The sequence below is a fragment of the Grus americana genome, chromosome 4, assembly GCF_028858705.1.
Source record: "Grus americana isolate bGruAme1 chromosome 4, bGruAme1.mat, whole genome shotgun sequence".
In the NCBI taxonomy this organism is placed as follows: Eukaryota; Metazoa; Chordata; class Aves; order Gruiformes; family Gruidae; genus Grus; species Grus americana.
Window position 1 is genome coordinate 49,953,426 of NC_072855.1, and position 24,269 is coordinate 49,977,694.

Here is a 24,269-nt window from a genome sequence, read left to right on the forward strand (position 1 = left end):
CAAATAACTACTTACTATAAAACTGTAACTATAGTTTATTGGGGTGGACTGTGCATTTCAATAAGAAGGCTCTGAAAGCAGATGCCCCCAGAAACATGCTATCAAAATGTGCCCTCTTGTAGGGGTTGCCAGTGATCCTTCTCAGTATTTTACTCTCTGTAGAGCATCTACATGCCAACAGGGAGAGGATCCCACTGCAGCAGAACGCATCTTTGTAAACTCCAGAGGACAATCTTTACACTGTCATTTCAACATTCACTGCATGCTAGAGTTGCAGGACCTGAAGTTTAAAGGAACTGGATTATTTTACACTGCAGAACATTGCCAACTGTAAAATGGGTCAGTCTCAGCTGCCTTAAATAAATCCATTGATTTCACTAGTGTGGAACCTGGCCTCAGACTAAAGGAAAAATGGGACAGCTTCTATTGATGGATGTGCATGCATACTTCAGCCAATTCACTTTAAAGAATGTCAGATATTCACTACGAGATAGTATCTGGCCTGAATAAAAGAAAGTGTACCTATGCAATAGGCCCATGCAACCACCCTGATTTAAGGAAACCCCTCTTCCCATGCTAAATAATGTTGGCTAAATGAGTTGGCACGGCGCAGAGCTTGCTTGATAATTCAAGCAAATCCTGACTGTTACCTTCCTGATGTGTTTCTCCAAAACAGGGTACCACTTAAACAAGCCTGGCACCCCTATGAACCTCATTCATAGGAAAAGGACTGAAAACGTACTAGAGCGAGTTCAAGTTAAAATAAAGACTCCAGACAGCTTCAATGAGTTTTAGAGCAGAACCTTGACTTAAACCACATCTGCTGGGAAGTACAGCAGCCAACACTTCCCTACTGGCAACAGCCAACACCAAAAAACTCTTCCTGGTTGAAAAACAGCCCAGCCTATAAAGTTTCCACAAAGCACACAGACAGTATTTAACTTCTGCACAATTCCATGGCTTTCTTGCCCTCCCTTCCCCAGATTATTTTGTCAGTTAAACTTTATTAAATCAAATCTGTGAGAAGTCCAGCATCTTTTTCTGAACAATTCTGTATGTGTATGGTGAGATGCATATGCAGAACACAAAGCTAAAACTCATAGCTTTAGTATTTTTTATCACCCCTCTCTCAATGTAATTGAGCAGCATGAATTGTTTTGTTTTAATGGCAGTGTAACATACCTAATTAATTGCCATCTCTCTGCCACTTAAAGAGGCATATTTTACAAAGTTTCTCATTCATTTCTTCCTTTAATTGCTGTTATTAGACCTCCATCATGGCAAGGATTGTTATACTCTTTGAGCTATTGATGGTGACCTTTTCCTTGCAACAGATCTTCAGCTCAGCATACATAAGAAGTTTAGATTATGAGCACACACCACTCTGCATATTTATACAAGTTAAAACCCATCTGTTGCCACACCAGTCTGACTAGACCTTTCTGAAAATGTATGTAGAAGAAAAGAGTATCTTACTTCAGCTTTTCTTAGTCTGAAAAATCGTAATATCTACAAATTTCACTTCAACTCGCTAGAAAAACCCAGTCCTATGAGAAAGTATTCTCTCATGCTACCACTTCGATGATTCACACTCTATTCCTTGGAAATTTCTCATATTCTTTTGTGAAGACCTTGTTAAAACATTACAGTAAAACTGTGTTCACATTCATGGTTCCTTTATGTCTAATTTGCATGTTAATTAGGCACTATAACTGTGTTGCTTTTAGAGTTAGATGCACATCTTTCTTCAGTTACAAAATCCTCAATGGCAGGACTTGATCCTATCGTAGCCATGTATGTACAAACTACTTCAGTAGCAGCACCAGAAACAGCAGCAGAACATCAGTTTCACTACCAGAAACACATTTTCTAGAAAGGAGGCATAAACCTCTAGTTTCTGTGGTCATTTCTAGAAAAAAAAAATGTTGATGGGTTCAGTTCTATCTTAGAGATTTGAGCTAGAAAACTCCCACTGAGTTCTCACAGTAGCTCAATATCATGAACAGATACATAGCACAGGCAGTGACAGAAGCAAATTCTCTAGTGTTCTCCCTTAGATTCATGGGACACCCTGCCCTTCCCAGAGAGATGCTCAGAGTAATCTGTGTGCAAAGCACAGTGGCTCCACATTAAGTATGTGGGAAAAATGTGCTTTGTCTAAATGAGGCACCAGCATTAACAGTATCTGATTCAGTCAAGCAAGGCTGAGGGCAAAGGTGCGTTAGTACCACAAGTTTTACAGGATATTAAAGACTGGAATTATTGGTGAAGCTACTTTAAAGCAGAAAAAGCAGTAGTTCTCCAAGTTAAAACATTACTTGGGAATAGGATCAATCTGTTAGTCCTCCATTTCAAATTATGAACCCAGCAGTATTTTGCACTTCTGCACAATGTCCTACCAGCATGCCTGGCCCACTCACCGCAGCTCCGTGCTACTCATGTCCACACAGTCCAGTGCTCACTTGTTCTTTTGGTTCTTCCAGACCACTTTAAGCTAGGAGTGTGTCTGCTTCCATGGGGATGCTCAAGAAAGCTAGTCTCAAATGGGCTAAACCACATCAAAGCCCTGTGTCAAAACTCTTACTCAGAACTGAAGTGACCTGAGGTCAGATTAACTCATTGTGAATTAATTACATTTCATGCATTAGTTAAATGAGTTTACCTCAGGGTCCCTGTAAACAAGTTGTAACAGGCTAAATGCAGAGTGGGCTTATGAGAGAGTCAATCTCCAGACTCTACTGTGAGTGGTGCAGTAACACATCCAAACATGACTGCATCCGGCACGAGATAGACATCACTACAAGGCTCTGTCACCATCCATCACACTTGAGAAACTTGCTTCAAGTGGAAACAAGGGCCAGGAGGACTTGGGATGCAGTCATCTGCTGTAATGATCTGGACTGAGATCACCAAACTGATTTCCCCAGGCAACAACTGCTGACAGCTCCCTGTCACAAGTGAGAACCGGCAATTTCCATGTGAAACAGTGCGTCTCATTACAAGTTCCTGATGGTGTTTGACCCCACCCTGTCTGAGATGAAGGAAATGGTAATGTGCATTCTTAAGTGGCTTATTCAGAAGTAGCTTGCATGGAATGACAGTACAGTAACCCTAATTTACAAACCACTGAGGGCTATATGCTATGTCTTCTCTGACTGCTACTTTTGCTGTTTGTACAGTACCTTTTGTAGAGTAACACCACAAAGTCACCTTACCATTCTCCTGGAGGACCCAACAAGAAATGAAGGGACTTAGAGAACATTACAAGGGTTTTTTGTTTCTCCAGTCCTCGCAAAGTACCTCAGATGCCCATGAGCCCCTCAACAAGCATGACTGAAGGTTTGGAGAGCAGAGCTGCAGTAACCTTAAGAGGCTACAACTTCAAGCAGTCTGCTCTGTTCCTCTAGACAGATGTTACTGTGCCTATAACAGATGTGACTTCATGGCCACAACTCGGCCCTGTACTTCAGCTGAAGAAAGTGATTTGTCTTAACACAATGGACCACAAACTGGTGCAGCTGAAATCAGGCACATATTCATGTCTGCAGACTCTGCTGCAAGATCAGAGGCTAACAGGTAGCTAAAGACACAGCAACACTAATTTGAGGCAGGTGTTCATGTCAGAGTGTGCAAGTCATTTACATGCTCTGCACCACTTACAGACTTATGTCTTGCCAGTTTGGAGCAAATACACGGATGTATGTCACTGCGGAGATTTTACAGATGTGTCTTAGCTTCTGAGGCACTGGAGAATCCCATGAGGCATCTAACTGCCTACCTTTCAGAATCTGTTCCAGATTATTTTCTGTAAGATCAGATTTAGGAGTCTAAGCTAACTTGGTAATTCTATCTCCATCTCCATTACTTGCACTAGATGCATAATGCAAAATGCAGATAATGCAAAGCAGTTAGAGTGATGCTGCCACAAAGACTTTACTGGCTGGCTTCATTTATATGCAAAATCTTTTGCTCCAGCAAAAGCTCCATTTTTTCATCAGGAAATTGCAGTGGTAGTAGGCATCTCTGAATGAGTGACCTACACAAAGGGGAACAAAGGACTGTCCATAGCTTAATGCCCACTCACAATGTACATCACTCTCATCTCCAAATATTTCTAAATAGAGACTCTTTAAAAATGCTCTTTGTGATTGTATTTGAGCTATAATGTTTTCATGGAATTTTTCAACCAAAAAACCAAAACAGAAAACCCCAAAACAAAACCACAGAGCATTTCCTATTGAAATAATCACTATTTCATTCAAGAGATGAAATAGGAACTATCATAACACCTGACACTGAACAGAACATAAAAGAGAAACTTTCTCAACTGAAACTTTAAGGGGTGGGTGCTCACTAGGAAAACGGAAGTCTTGAGATGGAATTTGGCCAGAACAGCCCTCCACTTATGAAGAGCGCAATGCATCTTGAGCAATCCTCAATTTATTTTACATATAGGCCATTCAATGGACTCCAGATGACAATGCTGGGTACACAACAGAGAAGAAAGAGGAGAAGAAAACATAAAAATATATCACAGAAAGGCTCGGCAATATAGTCCCTTATGCACTTCCCAAAGAGGAGGCAAGCACTCACGAGTATTTAATATGATTACGGATAAGAACATTTATGGCCTTCTTATATTATGCCCAATGCTTTAAATTTGCATCATGGGGTGTAGCATACTGAATTCTTATGAAAAAAACAACTCCTTTACCCTGCTGGCAAATGCAGTATTTAAAAATCTATACAAACCCTGTAAGAAAGTTTATATTGCATGCTCCAAATTGCAATAATGAATGTTAGAACAATAATTTTCAGTACTCGCTTTGACCCTGATCCTGGACTCACTTTTTTTTTTTTTTTTTTTTTTTTTTTAAGACTGATGCAGGATTGGGACTACATTGTCTGAAAACAAAGTCCATTCACATAATGTTTCAAAGGCCAATATTACTCCCTGAGAAATTCTAGGTCAGCCCCTCTTCAGCTTCATATACCAAATCTGTGTAGGCTCCAAGGCTGCTAGAAACCAAGTTAAGACATTCATCCAGAACTTTAGATCATATTTTAATTCTTACAAATTCAGCAAACATTGGAAATCTTTTTGAATCTCTGAAATACCTACAGCTACCCTACAGATGATCGACCTTTTCTCCATATCTAATGCTTTCTTGTACAACCCTTCAGGTATCTTCTGTTATGCAGTCATCAAACAGAAACAACTGCATCTAACTCTAGCATTTTAACGGGATACTTGCATTTGCCAGCCACTTTTGGGGGGATGGAGCAATCCCTCACAACACGCTTAATCTCTGTTGGAATCAGTCAGGTTAGCAAGGGCTTGAATGATGGAGGCCACACACACAGATCATTCTTTGAGAGTTGCAAAAAAAGGGTGCAAATGGATCCTCTGCTTACTCTATAACTGGTAGACCTCACGTCTCTTGCCATCCCAACCAAAGGACAGGATGAGTGCAGCAGCTCCAAGACAGCAGAGAGGAGGAGAGAAAACCCAGCTCGTCCTCTCTTTCCCCGTCAGCACAAGCTGTGAGAGCCAAGCGGAGACACACAGCAGCCATAACTAAGGCTACGGCTCTACTGGAGCTGAGATTCAGGTCAATGGACAATAACTTTCTCCAAGAATAACCATGCTGCAAGTGTTAATATTCCACACAGATTAGCCCCGTGATAGAAAAGACAACTATTTATGTTCCTATACCTTCATGCTCATTGTTCCTCAAGGGTTGTATTTCTCTGTATACTTTGGCTTCCATCACAATAAATCTGAACAATCCAAACTGGAAGAAAACAGTGCACTAAATCTCAAACCATCATATTTTCCTTTTTTGAGCTGTTTGACCTTGCCCTTTACGTTTTCCTATATCTTACGACACACTTCATTACAAGGAATGCAAATAGCCATTTTCTCCCCTCTTCTATTCATTAGAAACACAGAGAGCACAAGATAACCTTTGATTAGAAAAGCACCAGTGCAGCTTGTCAAACAGCAAGTAAGGAAGCAGGGGAAGTAGTGGATAAGATAAAAGTAATAAGGGTTGAAAGTTTAGGAGATGAGATAGATTACTGAGAACATGATGTTACAAAATAGCATGAGATGAAGAGAATTAAAATGAAGTCTGAATGTCTGGAAAGTGGCCCAACAGTGAGATTTATTCAATTGTTAAACAGCTTCAGTTATGGAATACAAGATAATATGTTTAAATAGCTAAAATGCCACTAAAAATACCTTGTAGAAAGCAATCCTTCACTATCAGCAGATGGGCTTTACCTTCCCTGACACTGTGCATTAACTACACAGACTCTGACGCTGATTTTAGACGAGTGTGAATTTCTGACAGAAAAATTTCAGATCTTCCTCCTTCAGCAGCGTAATTGCTGACAAGCTGGATGTTAAGCCTTCTTTCCTCGGCCCAGAGAAATGGCCCATACACTGCTCTGAACAAACAACGCAAAGCAAGAGGAGTGTTCACTTCAACCACCTACTGACACTTAATTTCTGCAGCTAGTCTCTCCAGGGGCTGCCTGTAGCCAGTAGCAAGACAGCCCTTGCCAAGCAGGCTTCAGGCAGCCTTATTCTGGAGCTCTGAATTGCATTCTGAGGATCTCCCTCTGGCTGCTTGGCCAACCAGCCGGTTAAGCCCAATGCCTAAAGTTCAGTGCTGCAAGTTTTTTCCTCCTCCTATCAAATCTTTAGTGATACAGATAGTCACAGTTCCAGCAACTTAAGACTGCATGCATTAACACATGAGAAAAGGGTATTTGAACTGTTGCTCCTAGTCTTAGTGTCTGGACCACAATCCTGAACTACCTTGAAAGGTTCAAGATCTAATGAAACGTATAGCTGAATTACCAGATGGTGAAGCTTAGTTTAAATAAAAATCTACAACCATAATTCTGACATATTTGGGTCTTCTAACAAACTGCTGATGTATTTTTTTAAGTGTCAAGCCTTGCTTTCATTGCCTCTTTTGCTACATGAGCATTTATTGTAATGTGTGTCACAACGACAGGGCTGGCTGCGTTGATATACAGCCACAAGAGCCCTTGTGTTTTCATCTCCAGTGAACTCTGCCTTTCTCAGTCTTCTGCAACAGAATGATGTGATTCCGCCCCTCTTACACACAGGCCCTATATATTACAAAAATTGTTACATCTTTTCTATGTCATCTTAGGATCAGAGATCAGTTGAGGCAACAACTATGTAGCTTTTAAGAAGTATGCTTTGGTTTAATCTTAGGAATGCAAATTGAAGTTCCAAACTGCAACTCTCTGCATTCTACACCAGAAAGCATGCAGAGTTAACTTTTAAACTTTCCTGAATAAAGTGATGAGTAAACTAAAAATTATTCTAATAGCCACTTGGGAGTTTGAATCATAGAGAATTAGCCATTGGACTCAGATTCTTCTAATATATTTTGTTTGTTCTTAACTCCACTAATACATTTAGACAGAAATTCCCAAACTGCCCATACAAATGTAATCTTTAAAAATTGTTTTGCTTTTCCTTGTCAGAAATTTGCAGTATTGTGCTTCCACTAACTCTCATATTCATGCATTCCTGCACATACTGCTGTCTTTTAAGTCTCATTAGACAACTCAGTATTATTCCAGAGTGAAATTTTAAAAGGACCAATACAAATTCAACATTTGCTACAAGGAACCCACTTTTCTCTTTTTGCTGATACTAGCATCTTTCAAGACTGATAACTGGACTAAACTCCCTACATGTGTCCCACATCTTAGATCTTGGATGCCAGCCAGTGGGTATATTACAGACAAGACCTGGGTGAAGATGCTAATGGTGCACTGCATCACAGTAGTGACTCAAGAGAAACACTCTCACTCAAGCGTGTTATTGCACCTGGAAATAACTCTTCTCACTACTGCTGTGAGCTCCACTAGCATGTACAACGTGTTGTCTTCACCACAAACACCAAGGAACTGGGCCCAGTGAAAGAAACTAATAAAACTAGTGAGTTCAGTAAGAATTCTCAAGAGACCAGTGGAATTCCATAGCCTCCGGACGAGTTTCTGAATATACTGGAAGGATAAAGAGCCCAGAATCATCGGCATCTTGAGAACAGACACCAGATCACAAGGCCAAATCTGCAGAGTATGCAGTATCCATCTCTAGAAATTATACAGCACCTGGGCGCTGCACAGGAGTCTTTTTCCCCCCAGGTATCCTTTTTCAAAGCCTTCTGCAGAGAAGCATCCATATTATCTGATGGCAAAGGAAGAAAGCTGTATGAGCACATGTCTCCCTGCACTTTTACAGTCTGAAGGCCTTTCATTGTTATATTCTTGCTCTGCTGTCAATGCAGCAATAAAAAAACTGAACAACTGTTTAGTGAAATAGCAAGAGGAGATGGGAGAGCAACTCAACTCCCATTCAGCTCAAACAATAGCTTTAGCACTAAAATTTATCACCGAGCCCCAGTCATTGCCTCCATTTTATCACCCTGACAAATTAGGGTTCCAAGCTACATTTCTGGCCATCTGCTCCAATACACTCTCCATCAACATATGGGGAAAAGTGAAAACCCCAACTTACTGAAAGCAGTTTGGTCCAAATACAGTAGCAAGATTGCAAAGGTTCATCCTGTTCTCTACATGATGTTCAGCAACCTTTATTAGGAACTGGCACAGATACTTCAGCAGGCAGTAATGAGCATCAGGCAGTTCTTTAAGGAGTTCTTTCAAGTTACTTTCCTTCTGCATGTCGTTTCTAGTGTCTAGGAAAAACAAGAGAAGAAAAAACATACGTTTATGGTTTTCTACGTTGCTGACAGTTTACTTAAATGGGTGAGCAAGTAGTGGGATCTAAAATTCAGTCTTATTTCTGTTCAGACACAGAATCCTCCAAACCCCTCAATTTTCCTCAGAGAACCTGCACGTTTCTCCCGAGGTTCATCTTGGCCACCACTGGCACGGTTTCATGTTCACCTTTACATTGTAACTGTTTTCCTGAGCAAAATCAGCAGTGGTCATAGCTAAATAGCATTGGAACATGTTTGTGCCCACCCAGTACATAGCTATATCTGCTTTAACTCCAGTTCTACCAGATCTCCTGCTTCCTTGTTTCTTCTGGATGTTGTCTCTGCTTCCCAAACCCCATCTCATACTGTGTTTTAGTTTTCCCTCCAATGAAAACCTTCAAAAAGAAGAAAGCAAGAACAGTAAAACAAGCAGGCTCCTGAAATGCAGGTGTTAGAATAATAGTACTACAGTACTTTCTGCGGGCACATTTTATAAAAAGCTCCCTTTTGTATCTTTTGTCAGAGTAACAACTCTGTACTAAGTCTTAGGCGAGGAGTGCTGCTTGTGGAAAAAAGGCTGTTCAGGGCAGTGTTACACTTCATAACAAGCCAAAATGTGGCCTAATGTTAGAGAGTAGCCTTGTCGTACTGTACAATCTTCTAGAATTTAAGTACAGATAAAGATTTCCTGTATGGAAGGGAGTAATATCAAAGTATGACTATGGTCAATTTTCTTTCATGCAGGTTTTTGTTGGGGTTTTTTGTTTGGTTGGTTTTTAAAGAAAAAATTGCATGAACTTCACAGATGCTGTGTTTCTACAGACCCAGGCAGTGAACACAAACTTGGCCTCACAGCTTCTACTTAATTCTGTTCTGCTTCTGGAATTGAACTCCAAACCTGCAAAATTCTTTGCTCCCCTCCTCCACCCCAAAAACACTGTCCAAAAAGTAAAAAAAAAAAAACCAAAATCTTGGGTTTACATGCTAATAACAGCAAAGTTTTGAAAACAATTCAGGATTTCCTTCCCTTTATGCCAAAACAGTATGCCTTAATGCTTGGAAATTCTACTTCACTTCTACTCTCCACCAAAATGAAATTTCACTGAAACTCTCACATATGCAGAGTTCTTGTTTTTTGTGCAACAGTAGAAGATCACTGGGCCTAAAGGTTTTCCTCACTGATCCAATTATAAGCAGCGTCCATTAACATAAGGGCAGCTATGCATTTCTAGTACTTTTTTTCTTTATTTATCAGCCTTATAGGTTGACGGTGTTAATGCTGTAAGACTGTTGTTGGGTAATTGCTTCTCCTTAGAGGTGTACTTTAAGGTTTAAAACCAGTTCTAGCGTTGGAAGGATGTCTTTATTACACAAAGCCAAAGTGAGCTGACACTAAATGCTAACCCTCTGTGTCCTCTGTAACAGATTGCCTTGTCCCAGAGTAGCTGCTGGCTTACCATGGGAATACAGACATCCTCCCCATGCCTAGGGTAACAAAGTATCTTTTCATTCAGAAGCCGTTATGATCCTTAGCTATACAGAATAAAAACAATGATGACTTTGCTACTATGAATCAGCCTGGTAGCAGTAAAACAAAAAAATCTGATTTACTTTTATTTCTGCAGCAAAATTTCAGGATGCTTTTGAAGGCTGTATTAAATGCAATAACAATAAGGAATTTAATTGTATTTGCACTGATCAAAGTGGACTGGACAGTCTCTGACTCGATTACTAATTATCTTTTCTTGAAGCTTAAAGAAAAACAAACCACAATTAATTTCCACATAGCCAGAACATTAAAATTCACTTCCTAACATACTTCTCCTCAGACAACAAAAAAACTAGCACATAGTGCTTTCTACTATAAATTGCTTGCAGTTATGATAAGGAAAGCCAAAGCAATCTCTCAGAAAAAACCCCACACCTCTTCCACCACCATCACCCCACCACCTAATTAGGGAATGCCCTTGAGAACTAATTGCCTCTCTGAGCCTCCCACTGGGGCTTTAGATTGACAGGTACTTTTCCCTCTACTGAAGGATTTTCCATCCCTTCCAAACTAGCGAGATGTTAATAACCTCCACAAAACATTCTGAGCACAGGTTTGCACTCTGACAACAAACAAAGCTATTGGCCTCAGTTGTATTTGGTGGGTAGGATGTCTCTGTTCATTAACCATGATGTATTACGTGGTGTGGATCAACACCAGAGATGCTTATCACTGGGCACAGCCAAACCTTTGTTCATTTTCGTACTTTCAAGAACAGAGACAGATCAGATCATAAGATCTTGAGAAATTACCCTAATTGAAGGACACAGAGACACTGAACAATGTGAGGCAGCGAACCCCATTTATTGAGCCATGAAATCCCTTGTCCTTGTGGAATGGGAGAAAGAAAATACGGCTTTCCTCTCTCTCTCCTTTTCCAGTGAAAAAGCAAGGAAGGAACTCAAGCCTCTCTCACAATACAATCCAAAAATGAAAACTAATTTGATAAGTGTCAGCAGCAGGAGAATTATTTCTTGGATTTCAGCTTTATTTTTTAAAAATTACTATTACAATTTGTGGTGAATTTAGTGTGACATATATACATATATACACAGTATTCCATGCACTTGGTACATTTTTCAGGAGAAGTATACATCTGCTATCCACGACCATATTACTTCAACTAAAACAGCTTTTCAACTTGCTAGAGAGCAAAAATAGTCTTGAGTCACGACAACCAATTGCTTGGAGCATTCCTCCTCCTTTTGTCCACCTGCTAGACAATTTTTTCAATTTCCTTCAAAGTCAATCACTAAGGTTTACTCAGCTGTCACTGACCATCAGAGAAACATTAGAGCACCAGAGCTGTTTATGCTACCAAGCAGACAAGCATCAAGTGTACCAAAGCCCTAAGCTTATGTACATGCCTAATTTTGTGAAGTACAAGCTGTCCCATGGAAGTCAAGACTACCAAGTGCAGTCTTTCTTATTCAGTCAGATTAAAGAGGGTGGCACGAAGCTAAGCATATGCTTCAGTCTCTGCAGCATCCTGAGACGAGACAAACGAGCTTGTCAATAATGGAAACAGCAGAGTGCCAGATTTTCAAAGGCAATTCAGGAACCTATATTGAAGCCATATTTCCAGATATGCCCAGCTACCACAGTACATGAAGGTCTTTTGAAAATTTTGCCCAATCCAGCAGAGAGAAGGAGAAAGGAGTAAAAGAAGAACGAAGGCTAAGGGAAGGTGCTCTCAAAGCAGAGTCAAAGGCATTTTCTTTTTTATTTTGGGAGCCTGCCAGAACCAATGCGAAGCAGATGGCACACCAGCAGAGGTCTGCAAGAGAAGCTCAGCTAGATGAGCAGCCAGGAAGGGCTTGAAACCAGGGTTGAGATAGCGGTTTCTGGGCTGAGGAAAGGAACAAAACCAGCAGCCTTCAGGCCACGTCTGGGCTCAGCAGCAGGAGGACACAGAACACAGCATGACAAGCAGAGGGCCAAAGAAGCCAGCAAGGGCAGTGTGGCAACTCAGAACTGAGCTAAGGGCTCGCTACTGAGGGACAATTCAAGGAGACAACTGAAATGGATGGGCAGTCTCTCTAAAAATGTTAATCAACTAGAAACAGGAGCCTCAACAGTGTAGGAGGTACAGACACATTTGCAAGGGTGTTTTCAGTCTCATTTAATTTCAGTATACACCCACAGATCACAACGAGAGGGACATATTTTCCAATGGTTCATACTATTTCTGAACATATTGAGTTTCTTTGACATGCTACAGGCACGATCTAATTCCCCAGTTCCTCCCTCTTCATGCTACTCCTTCCCCCTGCAGAGCATGTTGCCTGAACATCACTAAAGGTATGGGTGCCTGCAGACAGGTGTGTGCAATTGCTTTGCTCATGTCTCAGATTGTCTGATCCCAAACAACTCCAGCCTGGAAGTACTGAAACTATATCAGCATGGTGCCATTCTCTAGCTAATTATCTCTGCTGTGAGGTGAGGAAGAGAGTCTCAGGCTCAGTGTCATGCCACCAGGTCTGCATAGCTTTCAGCTGCCTTGCATGCTACCAGCTTGGAGAGCAGACAGAAAAGCTTGCATCTGTCTGTAGCTATCAACATGGCCTAGGAAGTTAATCTTCAGCACGCAGGCAGCAGGTTGTACATTGCAGTACCACTGCACCCACCGGGCTGTTGGAGGAATCAAAGCATTTCTTTCCACCCCCACAATTTATGGGAAGTGGGACTTGAGTCTCTCTTTGCCAAGAAGCAATCTGCTTCAGACACGATCCTGCCTCAGAAGAAAAAAAATAATAAAAAAAAAATCACGCCTTGTTGCCATCAGTAGCAGAAATGCTGGAAGTCCTCATCATAAGGTTGTCATCACAATTCAACTTGATACCCCTTGCTCTGCATCATTAAGGTACTTTGCAGAGCTGTATTTATGCTTCATTCCAACATATTGGGAGCAGAGCACTCTCACTTCTTTTGCAGCTCTGCTGAGTGTCATCATCTCCACAAGAAATCCAGTTCCAAGAGTTTTTACTGCATAACAAACATCTTCTGCATGTGGAAAACAGAAGTTACTTCTCTAGTTTGGAACTAGTCCTGATAACACCAAAGTGGCAATAAAAGCCAAAGCAAAAGGTTAAAATCATGCCACAAGAGCCTGGAGAACCACAGACAACTAGTGAATCTGATTTGCTGCTCTGCTGCAGTTACCATGGTTAAAGGGTCAGCTCTCACCTACTCATTCTCACACTCATTTATTCCTTTTCACAGTCACTGTTCAGGTTGAAATTTGACCTCTAAAATCCCCCAACACAAGCTATATTATTTTGTTCTGCTTGTTCATGTAACTCAAACAGCTGCTGGCTACTAAGCGTTCCCTAAAGTGACCTGCTGATCCAAAAAGGAGCTCCTCCTTCCCATCCACCACCTCCCTATCCCTGAAACTAGCAGGGCTGTTCACAGGTGCCAGACAAAACCTTGCCAGCCATGGCAGGCTGTGAGCAGGAGGAAGTATGTGAGATAGAACTCGCATCTAGCTGCTGCCCACTGAAAAATATAAGTCTCTAGGATGGAGCAACGTCAAGAAGCCAGAGTGATCAAATAGCATTCAACTTAATTAGACTGCATACCAAAGGAAGGCAGGAGCCCACATTTCACTGTACCCCTACAGGAGGGGGGAATGCAACAACGATGACAAAAAAGAAATTCACATAAGGGAAAAATCTTTCTGTACGCTAAAAAGGAAAAGTACAATAGCAACCTGTCTTGCTGAAAGCAAGTGACCTGTGAAAGGGGGTAAAAGCTGTGCATACAGTTTTTAGTATGTACAAATGTCTGAAGAGTCAGTGATCATGATATAAAAGATAAGGAATGAAAAGCCAGAAGGAATAAACCAGCTCAAGCAGGGATTGCTGTATGGGAGCTGCTGTTTTCTTCCAGCTGAGGTTTCTGAAAGAAACTTTCACCGCTCTGTAAGCACAGCCTGTTTTGCATGGGCAGGCACAGCTCTGCTCCGCAGTGAAGCCTCAGTCACGACAGAGATTGTGATGGACATTTTTTACCCCAGGACTCCCTGCAAGGAGCAGCCTTCGTATTTGTGAGGTGCTTGGAGGAGACCGGCCAACACAAAGATCACTATCAGCGTGTCCCTGGCCTGCACTTGCTACACACATCTCTGATCAACATCATTTATAGAGGGAGGCCCTTCTGAGCTCCCACTGCCACTGTCCTTCTCCAAGGGCAAAGAAAGAACATCAGGACACGCCAAACAGCCTTTAGGGTATGCTACATGATGTTTTCTGGAACTGAATAGTCTTGGCATTATGCTGAATATTTATATAAACAGCAGTGCATCAGGGTTTGGGGGCAGTGTGTAGAGCTCTGTTTCACACAACATTACACAGGCTGCAGACAGCATGCCAAACCAGCTGCACGGACTTCCTGAACTACCAATAGATCAGGTTCTCTCTTTGTCATAAAAGGGCAGATTATTTACTCTTTGGTGTGGTAACAAAGACTATACCTGGAATTAAAAAGGGTTACCACTATGGGCAAAATTTGTACTTTTCAGTCTATCTATTTTTAACTAGAGGAATCACTCACTAACAATTTTTATAGGAAGTAAAGTAATTGTGTGTTATTGTCAGGCCAAGATCTCAGCTGACTTAAAAAAATGCTGATACCAGTCCCAGAAAATATTCCAAAGGAACTCTAATATAGTCCCAAAAAACCATTTCCCACGCAAAGCTTCAACAGGAGGGAATACAGAGGTTGTTACAGAGCTTGTAATTGCCTTCACTGTAGACATGCAGCTAAGGGGCTCCAGATTTACATTTATTTTTTAATAACCTGTTGGCTCAGAAAACGGCTTGACCTACTTTCTTCATAGTTTACACAACGAACACCCAGGCACACACTCTCCTGGTACCATTTTGCAATGAATACCCTTGTACATACTTTGATAAGTGAATAGATAACTCCTCCAATCCTGCATAGCTGGTTGATCTTTTAACTGTAAACAAAGGCCCATCTACCACTTAAGCTAATCTGAACCCCATGAAAGTTGTCAGTGCCTTTCATAGCAACTCATTTATGCTGTATTTTTTAGGGCATGAAAAAAACACTCAGTTTTCTTCAGACTTTACAAAAGCCTTCCCCTTGCCATAACAGGCAATCTGGCATTCTTCAGATAAGATTTTTTTTTTCCCTAATCAAAATTATAATGGGACTATAACTGGAGCTTATTGTGCAATACAGGCAAACTTAGCTATGAAGACACATCACAGTTGGGCTGACTTTGCAGAATTGGGTTCCTCAGTTACACCAGTAACTGTTTTTTTGAAACATGAAGGCTTGGTGGGTAAATCTGCTAGTAAAGACATCTATCTCATTTCCATAGAAAGTACTGTGGTGATTTTGCATTTCCAGTGGGAAGCAGAAATTAATTAAACTTTCCACAAACAGCAGTGTTCACAAAGTAGATCAGTAGTTCAATACATCAATATGACCTTTGTGGGGACAGGGATGTAGAACAGCAAAGGTGCAACTTAAACAACATTTCCACTTAAACGGTGATTTATGAGAAAGAACATAATTACATACAGCTCATGAGTCAGACCTGGTGAAATCTAAAAGACTCAAAAGCATGTACAGCTATCACCACAAAAAAGAGACTTTCTAGAACAATGGCACCTTCCTACACAACACTTCCTGAACCCTATCCTTGGGCTCCAGACAACTTTACTAAATGAGGAAGGTATTTTACACAGCCCACATACAACCTGATTACAGCTGAAATGCCTGCGCTCAAGGGAAGGCACAGAGCTCTTCTCCAGTACACCCTCAACAGTCTGTACATCCCCAAACAGGAATGAAAGGAAAGACACGGTCGTGTTCCCCCTCTTCCAGGCAATGGCTAAACTTCATCTCCACTGCAGGCCAGAAAAACGGAAGGGAGACCTCAGGACAAGAGTGTGAGAACTTTGCAGCATCTTCCACTGGGGCTGCATGTCAGATCATGCATCACATTTGCCTGCTTTACTGTAAAGAGCACATCTCTAGTAACATTTACCCACTCACTTTGCAGCTACTTAGGAAGACAGCAAGAAGAGGCATCGCCCGCCTGCAGCAAGAGAAAAGAACCGCTGCTGACCCACACAGTCAAGGGACAGGGCCAACCACCACCTATTCCACATAACAACACCACAGACTGTCTGCTACAGATGAATTAGATTGAGAAATCATTTGACAGACAGTTGTGCAAGTTTCAACTTTCTAAAGCAGAAGTGATGTTCTTTCTTATAGATGATCCACTACTTTTGGTGGTGGGGAAGAAGTCTTCCTGGTTGTGTGTTATGATGGGGAATAAAAGGTAAAGTCTGCTGTTACTTGCCAGCTGGCACATTTTTTGATGGGCAGTCACATTACTCAGTGAGAAGTAGAAACTTAGACAATGTATGCTTTGGGCCCAATGGATATTCAATTTGATTAGCAGGTGAAGTTGTTATAACTTTTCAGAGTCCATTAGAATGAAGTTGCCAGAAATCACCCTAGCAAAACAGAAGCAAGTCTGTGTCCTAAAGAGACTGCAGCTATTGTCTACAAGCTTGCTCAAAGAAACCACAGCCAATCCTTTCAATTGATATTCAGCAGATATAACTGGATTAGAAAATCATCAATAATCCAGATTTTACCAAACACATAAGAAACAATTTTCCGTCTCTTGTAACACCACTGTGATTTCTGCCAAGACTCAGAATTGCACATCTGTGAGCACTCTGGGAGCAGGTGAGAGCTAAAGTCAAAGGAAATCCTGCACAAAGTAGGCAAACTATGAAACAGATTGCATTAGTTATGCTTACTGCATAACCAATTATCCAGAAAGCAAGCGCATTGAAGGATGGAGATTTTACCTCTCACTTACCCTGGTAAAGCTGAATGAACCTGGGATGTAAGGCAGAGGTGATAATCCCATCTGGCAATTCTCTCAAAAATAATTTCAACAGACTGGCTGCTGAGTACACATCACCATCTTTAACGAGTTCCACTTCTTCTCCACGCTCATACTGCAGACGCAACTGTTCTACCATTTTCATGCTGCCGTTTACTCTGAAGAGGCCTTCCTGCGTCATACCTGTAATTATATATTGCATATGAGATTCAGCTGAACTAAGACACCCCAGTGATATGATGAAACAGGTATCCTAGTGTGAATAATGCACTTGCAGAAATACAAAGGAGGGCAATAAATACAGCACAATTTAAAACAGAAATTTACTGTTTTCCTCCCAGAAACTCCCTCTAGTCAAGTCATTGGATTATGATAATTAACAAATACTAGTCACTAGATCTTGAGGCCTGGGATACTCTTTGAGAGCACACAAAACTCAGTGGCATTGCTCTAACCTCACAACACACAGAAATCAATTGAGACACCTGCATTTTGCATTGGTATATTTCAACAGAACACTATCCAGATTCTACAAAACAGTTCTGTTGTTTCACTTTTGCAACTAGCCCGTTACTTTGAGCAGGACTCTGCCAAATTCACACACATGGCTACTTCAAGCTTTGCATTTCAGGGTAACAGTTTCTCACCTGTGACCATAATGAAGCAAAACCATCTGAATATGTGCTGATTACAGCAGTAACTCCATAATGAGCACTGCAACTTTACTGCAGCAGAAAATCTCAGTGAGCAAATGTGTATTTTGGACAGCACAAAGCCCAAAGTATTTCACAATGAAAAAGAAATGGTATCAATCACTTCAGGCCAGACACCCCACACCCAGTGAAGGAGATGCAGAAAGAAGGAGGTTTCCATGGAGGAAGCCAGATGAATCATACTGTATCAAACATCACTTTCTAGGCATATGCTGAGATTCAAAACGTTCACTAAAGTACCTAAAACTGAACTCAGTAAATTAATTTTCTCTAGAACACTTTCACCACAAAAATTCTGCATTTTCTAATACTGTCTCTACAGACCTGCTTATTCTTCTTCAGAAACATAGCACTGAATGGATTAAAACACATATGGTTTTCATCAGTTCAGAGTAGACATTGCTAAACAGCGGCCTGAGAGAACGCTTCCAGTCCAAGAAATCAATACTGATGCAGCAGAGTTTGTAGAGAGAAATAGTCTCTTTTATTGGACCAGAAGACACACCGATCTAGTAAGGAAAAAAAAAATGGACAAGCACTCAAGCTTACAGATCTTGTATGCCTGTACTCACAACAAAACGCACTTACATGATGTGCTGTACTGCCATCTTGGGGGCAGTAGAAAACACCACATCTCAATAATTTTCATCTCTGCAGCACCAAGTGAGCAAAGGACACGGTCCCCATGCAGATAAAACTTCCTTTGCTCTCAGTCATTTATGGAAATAGAGGCTAGAACCTACTGGTAACAGTAATCAGATACTACTAAATTCAGCATAGGAAAACTTGGCTTCACCTATAAATTTGAAAATAGGCAGCTTACTGCAAACTTAGTTCAAGGATGTAGCTGCCCAACAGCTCAGCTTTTTCAAATGGGTGGTCAGTTCCTCATGAGCTAAAAGAAAGGCTCTGAAATGGTCTGGCTTTAAAAAGCCCTACAACGTCTATTAAAACATCTTTGCGGAATAGGAGTTGTGAGACAATACTGAACAAACAGTAACCGTGATTCACAGAACACTGCCTCCAAATAGTATAAATTCATACCTGGGCCTCTATTAAATATGTCTTCACAATTAACTTCACCATTAAGTCACGAAACAAACCTTAGGCAAGCACAGGACACCCTTTCCAAGAACTTCCCATGTAAAAGGGCATCTCTGAGATCTTGCTTGCACTTTTGAGAAAGAGAATGGATTGTATCTTTATCGGGGCTGGATAATCACCTTGGTGTTCAGCAGTCTAGCTAATCTTGCTGCAGAGTAGAGACCTTAGCTTGTTTAGTTTGCATTTGGGAAACAGTCATGTGGGATTCAGATCCTTTTTATGGAACACAGAGCACAGCCTACAACTTGCAGTCAAGAGTGTTTGTCAGCTTCTGGTTTTGATTAAACCTAAATGATGCAAAAACTTTTTCTATCCTTGCTCTTTCAGTGTTCTAGCAGACCACTTTAAGGCAAGTTAAAGTAGATCAAGCAAGATGCTGCTATGAAAAAGTAGGATCATGTTTTAAATTTGCACTGTACCTTAATCCAAGCTAACTTTTAAGCCATGTTTGCATCTATCAACTTCTAAGGGTCTGTCAAGATATAGACATGAAATCTAAGGCTCCACAATTGGATTATCATTACTGAGTAACTAAAAAAAAAAAAAACCTTAGGGTAAAACCAGATGCAGCTTCCTACAACATGAAATTACCGCCACAAAATCTTTTCCATTGCTGAATGACTGCCATAGGATACATCTGTGCACCAATGGTGCTCTGTATTTCTGCAAAGATATGTATTTCAACAACAGAAACTAAAGTCCCATTAAATGAATGCAAGGAGAAGCTAAGAATTGGACACCTACTTCCCTGAGGGGATTAATAATAACTGGAATCTATCTGAAAACCTGTAAGAACATGTATTCCTATTCAGTAATGTTCTCTGATGGGATGTGTGTGTGCGCATGAATATCTCTATATAGATAATTACGTCTTCTCACTGTCAGAAAGTGTTAAAGACAATGTTTTGCAACTAGAAAATGATGCAAACCTTCACAAATGAAATACATTCCATCTATAAATGGAACAGCTTGTTTATGAGAGCATGCTACTTTACAACACCGTACTATATCTTTATAAACATCCTATTAAAAAAGTAACTTCAGCATCAAGGCAGAAAAAAAAAAGCAGCAAACCACATTCAGTAATATTCTTTGCCTGTGGTTAGTACCACAACTATATTTAGCCCCTGTACCACAAAAAAAGACGGATCCCTCCCTTTGAGGAGTCTGACACAGAGAATGCTACTAAGCAAAAATGATTCCATTAAGCTTACCATGCTGGGTGAGGTACTCGACTATATTCCACACAACTATAGGGATGCCGTTCTTGCTCAGTCCCTGCTGCTGGAGCTCCAGAAGACTCACACCAAACACCTTTGGACAGGTTGTGTCCCTCTGCTTGTTCAGTGGAAACGCAGCTATCTTTTTCATGTCCTCCTTCAATCTCACAGCCGATTTGCTTTGCTTAAAGGAGCAGAGGGGAAAAAAAAAGTGCATTAGTCACATTTGCTGCAGAAGGTTGCACAGTCACAACATAAGCACATCCATCAAAACTGGCTTCTGTGCTCCAGAATAAGGTTTTGGTCTTGCTTCCTTTTAATCCACAGGAAAATCTCTGTGAAGTAGGAAAATAAAAATGAACAGAGAAAAAACTAGAAGAGTAACTACCAGGAAAGGAGTGTAAGTAGACTGTAGTTAAGATAAGGGAGAAAGACACACTTTTGTATGCAAGCTTGTTACTCGAGTAACAAGTAATTGGGAATCACAGGAGGCTGCTGTTGTAACTCATGCAGTTCACATGGGTTACAAAAGCAACTGGACAAATATGAACATGAAAAATCCCAGTATACCACCATTAGTTCAGGTTGTCTCCAGGATGCCTATCAGAGTCTGGGAGAGTACTCTGAGGAAGGTTCACTGAATCCTTCTTCCAGATGCTGCTCCCTAGGGATTAATTGTGGCCACTGTCAGGTGAGATGAAACCTTATGAAAGACTTTATGTTACATTTAGTATCTGCTAAGTCTGAAATTTAATTACTAAGGTTTCAAGGTTAGAAAAGGACTGTGTAGTCTAATCACACATAATAAGGGAGGTGGAAAAACCACTCCACAATAAACCCTTAATTGCGTACATCCCATAGGTTCTTCTAGAGGCACAACATTCTCACGAGTTTTGAGTTGCAGTGACAGAGAAAACACGAGAGCATAGCCAATAAAACCCAAGGGAATAACATATGATTAATTTATAGGATCAATAATAGGCAGAAATCTAAATCAGCATCCAGTGTTGCATGTTTGGAAAGACAGCTCAAGGCAGAGGAGCAGCAGCATCACCCACCACAGTTGTGAATTCCATACACACATAACCCTCATTTCACTGATACAGACAAGCACAGTATAACTCAGCAAACCTCACTCACTCAAAAAAAAAAAAAAAAAAAAAGTAAGTTTTTCTATTGATGAATTTCTTCTGAGTTTCTGACATCACACTGCAGGAACCGGGGCCATTGCTACTTTGAAGTTCAATCTATTTGTTTAAGAAGTATATCACTAGCATGATGCTTAAAAATGAACTTATTCCTGCTGTGTTTTATTAACGAACAAGTAGTAGAAACCTTACACATAGAGAATACTGTACAGTAACACAAAGAAGCACTCAGACTCTTGCCTAGGTCTTGGCGCTTGCCTGCCTTAAGACAAATTTTAGCAAGGCATATATCTTTTATTTTAAACAAACTCTTGAAATCTCTTCATTTGTGAGACGATATTTTTACTGAAATCTGTAAGCAACACGAACACCTGCATCAGTGCTGCTATTAAGCATAACTGTCCTTCTTTCAGATACAAAATGATCTGGCAGTTCATTTCATTCACTTTGCTCTGTTTTTCCCATTAAACACAGCTATTTGGAGCACATGTGTGTTCTATAGTCCCAGGTCCTATGCAACACTTATCTGATCTTTACAAATATGTTACTTGTATAAATGTCATAAGTATGTTTTATTATTTGTGAAAAAGAATTGCAATATACAAATAAAACCAGCATTATTGTGACCATCTTATAAATATTTACAATAAACAGTACATGTATCAGTGTTTGAACTAAAATTTGACTGACTTATTAAAATACCACATCTCTTTTAAAAAGAGATGTTCCCATTCAGGATTAGATGAATAATATATGATTTTCACTCCAGGTAGACACACACCAAGGCAAAAAATCACGTAGCCTGGGTTAAATTCAGAAGACAGCAAAAATCCTTTGAGCAGTTTCTGAGCAGCTGTGATGCTCAGAGAGCTTTTCCAATTAAGGTCTCCAATTAGCTTCACAATCTTGCTCAGTTACAGGTTTCCAGCCTGTTTCCATTTCAGCATTTGAAAACCTGAGTCAGAGCTGGATTTACTTGGGGAAACTCACTATTTAAATTTGTAAGAGAACCAAGAGACATTTCCCATGTCCACAGGAACAGCAGAGTAAATTTTTGAGCTTGTTGCAGGATCTGGAGAGGATGCGCTAACTAGGAACAAAAAATTATGCATAGTTATCCAAAAATATATATCTAACCAAAATCAAAATGAAATCACCCCCTCAAACAGCTCCAAAACAAAGAATTCAATATTATATGATCTGATAGATGGAAGATCTGATTTTACACAGTGAAAACCTGTCCAAATATTAATGCAACTCCTACTGATCACCAAGACTGGAAAAAGCAACTTAATAATCTCTGCTTGATACCACCGCAAAGTACTGTCCAGACAGCATGCCTGGAGTTGAGAAAAGCTATTTATATGCCACAGGGACGTACTTTTTCAGCTCATCCAACAACCTTCACACAGGGAATGATGCAGCGCAGTTGCTCGCTGGCTGCAAAAATGAAAAAAAAAAAAAAAAAAAGCGCAGCCGGGAATCGCCTTTATTAATCTTAACTTTTCCCAAAGGAGCGGTAGCTGCCGAGAGAGGAGAAGGAGAGCCGTCGGGACAAGGAGGAGGCACCGGGCCCAGGCCGGCCTCTCTTCCCCCCCTCCCCGCAAGGGACCCCGGCGGAGGGCGGGAGGGAGCCGGCAGCCAGCCACTCCCGCTCCCCGCGGCCCGGCCGCGCTCCGCAGCCGCTCCCCCGTCCCCGGCCTCCCAGCCCGGCCGCCCAGCCCCTACTCACGCGTATAGCCAGCGCCCCGGCCCCCATGGCGGCTGAGCCGGCTCCCGCAGCCCACCCTGAGCGCCCGCCTTCGCTGGGCCCGGCGGCCCCCTCAAGACGGGAGGCCCGGCCCCAGGGTGCCGCCCGCCCTGCCGGCCCGCCCCTGCGGGGGGAGCGAGGCCTGCCCCCTGCCCCTCCCGCGGGAGCCGCCGGGGGAGCGCGGCGACGAGGGCTCTCCCTCACGAAGGCTACCCTGGTCGAGGCGGACGAGGGGCAGACCCCGCGCCGCCCCGGTCGACACCCCCCCGGCCCGGCATTGCTGCGACCCCAGGCCAGGCAGCCGGCAGCTGCCGCTTGGTGCGGAGCGGCAAGAGGAGACCCTCGGCCTGGTGTGAGAGCCTGGGTTCGATCAGAACCAGGCCGCCGCTGAAAATGTCACCACAAAACCTGCTTTCAGCCAAGTAACAGTAGCGGGGCTGTGGTGGAAATCGCGAGCGTCTCTTGCTCTCTCACGCATAAAGGTTAACAGAGCCGGCCAGCATGGCATGGAGTCAGGGCAGCGCGGCAAAACAAACCCCGGTGCCAAGGAAGCCTCCGACGGTGTCGCCTGATGTGCCAGGGCCTGGCAGAGCACGACGTGGTGCGATATTTGGCCTGAATTTAGAAAGTGTGAAGCAGTGTAAACATAACTTCCCTGTGATTTTCCATCTAGGGATATATTGGTGAAATAAGAGAAAGGTTAAAGTGAAAAGGGGAGGGGAGGACACCCCTCACAGCTAGCGACTGCCAGCAGTCACGTCATGGCAGCGGCGGGAAGAGGAATTCATTCCCCCAGCGCCCCACTCCTGGTCACCGCAGGCTGGAAGCAGAGTTTGTCCTAGAAATTTAAAGGAAGTTTCAAAACAGAACTGTGGAGTTGTGGTGTTTTAAATGTTTGACCATTTTGTGGAAGAAAACTACATACACACGTGCTTATTTCTGTATCCGCTCAGATGCAAGCGTTGCTCAGCAGGGTAGGAGCAAGGGTCTTTGGAAAGTGCCTCTCAGAAATACCTGCCTCTGGTACAGGGACAAAAGAAAGTCTGTCCAAGTAGAGAAAAAGTGAGGAAGAAGAACATTTTATTGAGCTCTCCATCAGAGGGAAAA

The 24,269-nt window shown here is 41.8% G+C and overlaps 1 protein-coding gene across 7 annotated transcripts in view; it reads right to left on the reverse strand.

The window, feature by feature from the left end:
• Window positions 1-23,266, reverse strand: part of FAM13A (family with sequence similarity 13 member A) — a 133,432-nt gene extending 110,166 nt beyond the window's left edge. For all 7 annotated transcript variants that reach the window (XM_054823564.1, XM_054823563.1, XM_054823561.1 and 4 more), the window contains exons 1-4: window positions 23,145-23,266; window positions 20,259-20,448; window positions 17,201-17,410; window positions 8,573-8,753 (exon numbers count right to left, since the gene is read on the reverse strand). In XM_054823564.1, coding sequence (XP_054679539.1) covers window positions 8,573-8,753; window positions 17,201-17,410; window positions 20,259-20,448; window positions 23,145-23,171 — 608 coding nt within the window. In that variant the 5' untranslated portion in view covers window positions 23,172-23,266. The remainder of the gene's footprint in view (window positions 1-8,572; window positions 8,754-17,200; window positions 17,411-20,258; window positions 20,449-23,144) is intronic.
• Window positions 23,267-24,269: the final 1,003 nt, after the last annotated feature.